Below are 9,292 nucleotides of genomic sequence, written 5' to 3'. Positions count from 1 at the left end.
GAACCTTCTTTAGTAATGCTGGCTCAGGCAGTGCTTCCCTCACCTTAGAGGGTTTTATTTGAGCTTGCCTCTCCCGTTTGGCTCAGTACTTCTGGGTATCTGTGAACAGATGCTTGGAAAACTCTTAAATCCATACTATGGTAAGTGCACACGTTAAGCTATGCGCACTTTCTAAAATCCCAGTTTTCGCAGAGCATCTGGAACCAGCAGCATCAGGTGAACTAGGCCCTTTCTCCGCCCTCTCTGATGCACTGAGATTACTGGCTAGCTTGCAGTACACTTACCCTTCTGATTTCTAACGATCGCATAGCGACCCCTAGAGGACGCAGTGTCTCGTTCCCTACTCAGGGAACCATGGTTACATACGTAACCTGAGACGTTCTCCACAGCATTCAGACACTTCTGTGCTCCTGAAAATGTACCTTTATAGTTATGTCTCAAAGCCTGAATAGATTTTGTTACACTTTTTTGTCACATTTCAGAAGATTATGAGATTAATTAACACAAAAGACAATATTTTAAAGAATGCTTTAAATGTTTTTCCCATTTCCTCAGTGACTTTCATTATAAATAAATAAATAAATAGACAGTCAAAAGATATATCTTTTGATTGTCTAATTTATTTATTTATTTACAATGAAAGTCACCTGAGGAAATGGACAAAACATGTAAAGCATTCTTTAAAATATTGTCTTTTGTGTTTCACATTGGGAATGACATGATTAATTTATGAGAGAATTTTTAGGAAAACTGTACCCAAGTACTTTTTTCTAGACTGACCAAATGTTCATGCAGTCAAATTAGTATAGTGCTTACATTATAAGCTATATACACTGCAAGCTATGCCATCATAGCCATACAGTAGCTGGATGTTAATTAATCCTCTTTAGTATCAAATTGCAATAGCACTGACAAGGCTTGTGCAGAAAAACAGTTTAACTTCTGCAAACTCAGAATAGACCTAGCGTGTATTGTTGAACTTTGTAGAGGCAAGTCTATTGACACTTGAAATCACTTATGGCTTCAGAACTTTCCCTTTAATTTTCTCACTGAACTGCAGGTATGTGTCAACTCTTAAAAATAAAACAGCAAGATATTGATTTAAATTGCTATTGCAAAGAGTAAGATGTTCAGACTGGTCTTGAATTTTTTTTCAGGGAAGCTCAACATGTTTACAAATCTTTTTTTTTCTTCTTTTGGCCAGACAAGAACAATAATTTTAACTGATTTTTTCTTTTCTTTTCTGTAAATCCTTTATAATTCTCAAGAAAGTTGTTACCACCAAATAACCGATAAGTAGTTGTTATTATATAACTGTTAAATTGGATAGACATCTTTTTATATATATGGTACTATAAGCAGTGTGACATCAACTATCTTTATGAATATGATTTTGATATTTGATTTTTTTTTTTATCTCATGGCAAAATTCAGTTTTTGTTTACTATATTCACAGTTGAAGTGCAGCATAACAAGTACAAAATGTGTGGTGGGAACAAACACTTTTTTTTAGATTACTCTAAGGCCCTTGAAACTTTTGAGAAATGTGTAAACGTTTCACATGACAGATCTCGGAAAACCAAAGACGAACTGTTATGACAGCTTGATTCTTTGCTTCTGTTGAGCTTTCAAGGAAACATATTCTCAGCCAGATGCATGTTCTACACACTCTAATGTATAAAAACATCAATTCTCTTTGAAATTGTGTTTAAGTTACTAATAAACTGCACATACGAAGTGATTAAAGAAAGATTTTTTTAATAAAGATTATTTCATGCTTATAAATATGAGAATACCATATTTTTACACAAACAAGTCCAGTGCATAAAACAGCACAAAATCAGCATAAACTATTTTATCTAAGTAATGTATTTGGCAGTTCTAGTTACTAGACATACTGTACTAGAGAACCTGTGGTGTGAGCTGTGAGATGTTAAATATCTCTCTCTTTCTCCTATATGCACACACACACACACACACACACACACACACACACACACACAGGAAGAGGCATGTTCACACTTCAGAGACTTTAACGTTAGGAGGCCCAATTTAGGAAACACAGTGCAGTGTAACACAAACAGCTTGTCCTCCGTAACAGCGTCTCTACACATTTAATTTATCAACGCAGAAAAGACATCCAGGCAAAACCTAAACCTTCACATATGCACTGTTTTACCATTTCAATAAGATTCATTGTGTATCGGCATCTACCAACCTGCAATGTTGTTTGTGTGTATGGAAGAAGAGTTTTTTTTTTACCTAGCTTGCTGCTAACAGCACATGGAACATGTTTTTGTGACAGTGCGAACAACTGCAACCACATGATGATCAGTGGGTTTGATAAAACTAACATCCTTTCATTTTGTTTACATATAGCATGTGTCTCATTCTGAGAAACAAGCATGAGCAAGATTGACAAAAATTAAATGTTTCCTTCGCATATTTTAAATTTGTTCCGACTTCTTGGTTAAACACCAAAATGTGAGTCAGCCATTTGTGTTAGTCTGTTTGACAAACATAGAGCAGTCAAAGGGACATTCACAGGAAATTGGTCATATATTTAGAGTAATGTACAGCACAGTTTTAAAATCCCCCACTTTTAAGATTATTAATACTTTCACCACTCATTGCTTTGATCACCTGGTGGATGGAAGACAACGGTCTTGATCCTTTATTTAGATAAGAGTGTGTGGGCTGTTTTGCTCTGTGTGAAACTGAATCAACATCTTCTTAGAATGATACAAGGATAGTGAGATGATAATGACAGTGGGAAAAAATAATTTGAACACATATTCAGCATTCAGAAAATATTTAGCATACTTTTTGCTGTGTTGCAGCCATATGCTAAAATGCATTCAATTAATTATTGCTCTGATATGTATTTTCAGCTGTGAGGCCTTATATAGACATGAGTGTGCTTTTCCACATCATTTCAATTTATTGAATTTGCCACAGATGGACTCCAGTCAAAGTGAAGAAACATATTCAAAGATGATTCAGAGAAATGGGATGCACCTGAGCTAAAAAAAAACAAAGAGTCTGAATAACTAGCCTATATGATATTTCAGTTGCTTCTTTTGATTTTTTTTTTTTTTTGATAAACCCTGAACCACGAACCCTAACCCCAATGAAAGATTTTGTATCATTCTCAAAAGGTTGGACTACAGATTATATTATCACAAACCTTTATAGCAGGGCTGCCCAAACTCGGTCCTGGAGGGCCGGTGTCCTGCAGAGTTTAGCTTCAACCCTAATTAAAAACACCTGAACCAGCTAATGAAGCTCTTACTAGGCATAGAAACTTCCAGTCAGGTGTGTTGAGGCAAGTTGGAGCTAAACTCTGCAGGACACCGGCCCTCCAGGACCGAGTTTGGACAGCCCTGCTTTACAGTATCAAACAATTGTAGATGTGCGCCATCTAGTGTGAAGTAAATGTATTAACTAAGGAGAAGGGTCTGGCTGCAGCTGGCGCTTGCACTCTCAGACGTGCATTCTCAGGCTTGCACTCTCAGACACTTGCACTTCCGCTAGCAACGTCACTTGCAGTCTTTATTATTTTTTATTTTGTTCTATTTATTGATTACTTTTTGTTTGAATCTCTCAACATTTTACAACAGTAGCCAGGTGGTGAAGACAAGAAAAAATAAACTAAATTACGAAGTCACTTGCAATCGCCACTTGCACTCTCCGCTACCTGCGACATCACTTGCAATCGACACAAATTGTGCGTGTTGCCAATGGAGACAAGACGCTGTGGTGGTGATTAAACGATTATAGAACAAAATAAAAAATAAAAAAGACTGCAAGTGACGTCGCTAGCGGAAGTGCAAGTGTCTGAGAGTGCAAACGCCAGCTACAGCCAGACCCTTTTGTAACTAAGTAGCTATTTCACCTTTAATGTAAACTGTCACAGTACAACAGTTACATACTTAGATGGTAACACTTTAATTTGATAGTTCACTTTAGACATTCGACTGACTATAAGTAGCTTTGCAAGTGCATGTCACCTACTAGTCATTAGAGTATTAATAGACTGTCTGCTTAATATCTGCAGATATTCTACCATACAACAGTATTGTATATGGTTTGACCATGTAGTTACATGAAATCTGAAAAATCAGGTTTTCTTAATCACTTTGGATTAATTCTCTCTTTCCCCCCCTAAAAACAATAGAGTATGCTGATAAAACTGATGAGTTGATGCTCATGAAATCATCCACTCAGTTATAAAAATCTGTCAGATACACATACAGTACATAAATCCATAAATTTATGTCCATAAATGTCTATGACATAATGTTTGTGATGTGTGCTTTGGCATATGACCTGCCATTTAATAAATCAACCAATAATTTTGGTCGCATGTATATGGAGCTTGTCATCATTTTGAGTCATTTTTCCATTCAATATATATCACTTCACATGTAAAAAAAAAAAAAGAAAAAAATTGCCTACTATATACATGCAAATGTGCATATAATTTTTCTGTGTATTGACTTTTCCTGGTAAATTTTACCTACTGTTGAAATCTGTATCTAAAAAGCTCAAAGTGATTCACAATCACTTTTATACACAAAGGTGACATGCATATTACAGTAAGCAGTGAGTCTCAACAAAAAATGAAATGAACAAACATTTCCAGGGTTGACTTCCATGGTGAAAAATCATTTAAACATTTTCATCAGCAGGGCTCGCACAATTGCAAATAAATATTTAATTTTGGAGACACTGGCCAATTTACTGACACAGTGGGGTTTGAAGTATGAATGAAATGCTTTGGGTAAGTTCATGTTTTGTATAGCCTACATGCATTAAAGATGTGATTTTCCCTAAAACACATGACAGATGCACTTACAGTTCAGAGATTATTGGGTTACAATTTATTTTGATGGGTCCCCTTTAGAAATTCAGTTGAGTACTTTGCAACTACATGTCAACTAACTCGCAGAGTATCACCGTTTGAAATATAACAATGTCTTGCTTTTAAATGTTTTTCTTTAAAAGTGTGCTGAAGATTTTTCATTAAAATAAATGCTACTTGGTTTTTATATTATGCCATTCATGGATTTCAAGGCGTGTCTTTTTCAGTGCACATGGGAAGCCCGTTCTAATCGGAAACATAACAAGGAAGTAGCCTGAAAAAATAAAACACACTTGTACACACTAAAGCCAAATCACAGGCCTACTTGTAAAATGATACAAATAATTAGTGTCTCTTGTTTTCATAAAAAGAAACAGAGTCCCTTTTTATCCCTGCTGTAAATGGCAACTCTACACCTGTCAGTGTTCTTCTTTGGACAAACATTTTTCTGTGGGCGCAAGGATCAGTAGTGCGCCATTGATTTAAAAGGCCTTGACCAGCTCGCTCTTTTCTCATTGGCTGATGGGCGGAGTTTGTTTGGCCAATGAACGCAGACTTTCGTTAAAGACACTGCAGCAATGCGTAAGCGGGACGCGCTAGGCGCTACAAACTTCACTTTCAATGGATGTTTGTCATGTTTTGAAGACTGATGTTTGTTAAAATTACAGCAGAACAGTGAAGGGAGTTCTCTCGGGCGCTTAGCAGGAGCTCAGATAAGGTGTCCTTCAGCATGTCATTAGTTTAAGATGATTAAAGTGATGTTTTAGGGCAATGGCGAGTGAGCAGTCAGGAGCACTTGGAGGCGGCGGAGAAGATTCATCAGGCTCCGACACGCTGTCAGAGAGCGAGACGCGAGCCGAGCCGTATGAATCCCAGTTACACTTTGAGGAATTTAAATGTCACTCCTCCGATTTTGTAGGTCTTGACGAAAAAGTGAAGGGAAATGATTCTGATGAATGCAACGACGAGATAAAAGCGAGAAATGGGGATCACCAAGAAGAGGGAGAAAATGAAGAGGACGAAATGGTAAAGTAGGCTACATTAATTTAATTATGTTAGCACTAAACACTCATGACATTAAGTTTGTGTGTGTTTGTATAATGAAAGCTGTAAGCGCGCCACTGCAGGTGTGTTTGTTTGAGCGAAAACGCTCTGCATGTTGTTGTTGACTGGTTAAAAAAAGATTTACCATGTTGTTAATTTTGGAGAACGTTTGGGAGATTAATGCAGGGGAATATATTTACCCTCTTTATACTGATTGATTGATATTGATAATCAGCAACCATAGGCTATATTTTGCTCAAACCTAAGTGTTACACATCTGCAGTTTGTTTATTTTTATGAATGAATGAATGAATTAATTACTTAAAGCATGAATGATATCATCTCTCTATGAATAATTAGCCTTTTCAGACTATACACGTGTTCATTGTAATATCGCCATAACATGCATACTAAATTGAAAGGCTGTAGTATTCGCATACTGAATTTCCTCCTCCACGTTTCACTTAATTTTTTTTTACTTCCACGTTTAACTATTAACAAAGATATAGTTGCTTTATCCATGCATGTCTAATAAATAAATAAATAAACAAACAAATACATTTGCATATTGTGTTGTAATATTCAATACAAACAGAAATTTGATGACTTGTATTATTTTTTGATAGGCTATATAGTTGTTTATTAATTAATAAACCCCTTTATCAGAAGACTTCATTATTAAATCAAATATTTATTTACACATTAATATTTACTTGTTTGTTTTATTAAAATATTTAATAACATTGTGGAAATGGATTTGCCCTTTTATTAGATAAAATTGGGAGACATTGTTTATTATATTAGCACAGTTACACTTCATATAATATTTAAAAGAGCCTAAACAGAGTGAAGATTATACAAAAGCATACCGTTGGCATGTTTGTAAATTGGCTTTAAAAAAAAAAAAAATTATTATTTTTTTAATCCATCCTACATTGTGCATTACCTTAAAGTCAACATGAACTCAACCCCGTTTACTTTATGGATACATGTACCGGGTCTTATTGTGAATGATTCATTGGAGCATATGTGTCTTCATAATATTTCATCAAAATGTAATAACTTGCTCTACATCTAAACAGACCTTCCTTTCCGCTTGACATCACCAAATCATCTTATTTATTTACTTATTTTTATTCATGTTCACCAATTACCTTTCACAAATAATTCCTTGTTAGTCTCACCCTAAACTTAAAATTAAAAATGTATTTTTCTAGACTAGAGGAATATATGCAATATTGTACTCCGTGTATCTCAGTTGTATATTGTATCTCAGTGATTGCAGACAGGGAGTTTCTGTCATTCAGCTGTAATTAATTCAGTTGTCATTTGTAGGTGTTTGTTTACAGGTACTCTGCATTTGCACTTTGAACTTTCTCACATGCATTTTCATCTGCTTTCAGTTTCATTCAGCTGTATATGTTGTGTTTGGTTTGCACATGTTCTAAAAACAAAAGATCCCTTTGCTTATTTCATAAAGTAAGTTCTTAAAACCAAGGAGGGATTCTGTGGCCTTTGTTTGCCTGGTTTGACTGGTTTGTCCAGCATAGCTAATATGTAAGACCCTTTTCACTGGGAGTGATGTCTGACTGGCTTGCCTGAGGATTAGATGGCTTTGCCACACCAGTCAGATACCTGAGATGCTTGTTGCTCTCAGAGCCATGTCATCACCTGTTTACCTACTTACAGCCAGGTCAAGCGAGTGGAAACAAGTCATCTGAAGCTCATAGAGATAGATCTACCCTTTTGCCACAATTGTATTACAATGCAGAAGACCGACTTCTGAGAAACAGTGCAGCTTGTCTTCCCCCGCTGCTGTTTGTTTACATGAAGGGATTCCAACTACTGCATATTTATACACACTTCATGTGAACAATCAAAGAGCCTGATCTACATGTACTTGTGATTTTGAACTGCACTTATTACATTTAAGTGTCTGGATTATTGACCATATTTAGTGGAAAAAATAAAAATCAATATACACTAAGGAATTATCATCACTGTACTTTGTTATAATGCCAAAATGATGAATGGAAAGTCTTTAAGTCAGGACTTACAAAAAGGACATGGACATTATGGACTTCTTCGAAATATCTTAGTAATATTTTAAATGTTAATATTGTAATCATTCAGTATGTGTACAAACCGTGGCACTGTCACAAACATTCTTAAAGAAGAATATTGCATGCTCTAGTTATTAACAAAAAAAAAAAAAAAAACTGTTCAAACTATGTTAAAAAATGGAGCATTTGATATTATGTAGAACACACCAAAATGTTTGGATCCTCAATTTTCTTTTGCCGCCTTAGTGATTTCTTGTGCACTTACAGTATTTCATCCCAAACTTGACCGCTTTCACTTATCAACCAGGTTTTAGTTTTCTTAAATAGCCTCTTTCTCTTTGCACCCTTTCCCTCATGAATACTGCCCCAGAAAAGCAAAAGATGTCAATGCAAAGACAGCAACACTGCGGCACTGTCCTGAGCGTGTCTTTGATGCTTACAGTTGTTGCTTTAGAGACTATATGTGGACAGACAGCTTTCTGGGACGGTGGTTGTGGTGTAGCGGTTAGGTTTTTGGTTTTAGCCAGGTGGCTTTGAATGGTAAAAACTTTCTCCTTTCCAGTCTTAATGTGCAGTTTTTTGTATGTTGATTCTACTGAGGCAGGTTCTGTTCTATTTGTTTGGGCATGTCAACCGGCCTGACACGGCAACATTGACTCAACCAATTCCCTTCAATGCTGCTAATGGTACAGTAACCTTTAAATAATGAACTTATGATGAAAGAGCAGCAAGTTGTTGATAGTACATCACCCAGGCTTTGTTCAGACAGGCGTTTTGTCTTTATTAGCTCATAGAGTGTCCCAGTGGTGGACGAAGTACACAAATCAAGTACTTGAGTAAAAGTATAGATACGTATAATAAAATATTACTCCAGTAAAAGTAAAAGTACTCAGTTTTCAATTTTACTCGAATGAAAGTACAAAAGTACTTGATTTTTTATGTACTTAAGTAAAAAGTACTGATAGATGAATGTTTATTTTGCAGTTTTATATAGGCTACTTTTATCATTTAATTTTATATTAGCATATATTTTTTTATAATCCTATTGCTCAAAATACCTGGGATTTTCCCAAAATAACCAATAAGGAAATAATGAATATAATAAGGAAAATATCATTATATTTTCATAATGATTTTTTTCTTCTCAAACCTTGTCTGTGGTATAAAAACACCCCTGGCCAAATGCCCCCCGAGGGCATCACTTCCCACTTTGATAATTACTGTAGTTACCATGTTCTGAACATCACATCCTTTCTTTTTCTCTCAGATGTAATCAACCAGGGTGGTTGAATAAAAATATTTGGACTTTATTTTTAAAAAA

At 35.5% G+C, this 9,292-nt stretch overlaps 1 protein-coding gene across 2 annotated transcripts in view; it reads left to right on the top strand.

Moving 5' to 3' along the window:
* Positions 1 to 5,443: 5,443 nt before the first annotated feature.
* LOC107681051 (microtubule-associated serine/threonine-protein kinase 4-like) overlaps positions 5,444 to 9,292 on the top strand; it is a 135,346-nt gene continuing 131,497 nt past the window's right edge. For both annotated transcript variants that reach the window (XM_016477197.1, XM_016477193.1), the window contains exon 1: positions 5,444 to 5,890. In XM_016477197.1, the coding sequence (XP_016332683.1) occupies positions 5,636 to 5,890 (255 nt within the window). In that variant the 5' untranslated portion in view covers positions 5,444 to 5,635. The remainder of the gene's footprint in view (positions 5,891 to 9,292) is intronic.

Source organism: Sinocyclocheilus anshuiensis, unplaced genomic scaffold, assembly GCF_001515605.1.
Source record: "Sinocyclocheilus anshuiensis isolate Anshui unplaced genomic scaffold, SAMN03320099.WGS_v1.1 scaffold1736, whole genome shotgun sequence".
In the NCBI taxonomy this organism is placed as follows: domain Eukaryota; kingdom Metazoa; phylum Chordata; class Actinopteri; order Cypriniformes; family Cyprinidae; genus Sinocyclocheilus; species Sinocyclocheilus anshuiensis.
This window is presented reverse-complemented; position numbering and strand designations above follow the sequence as displayed.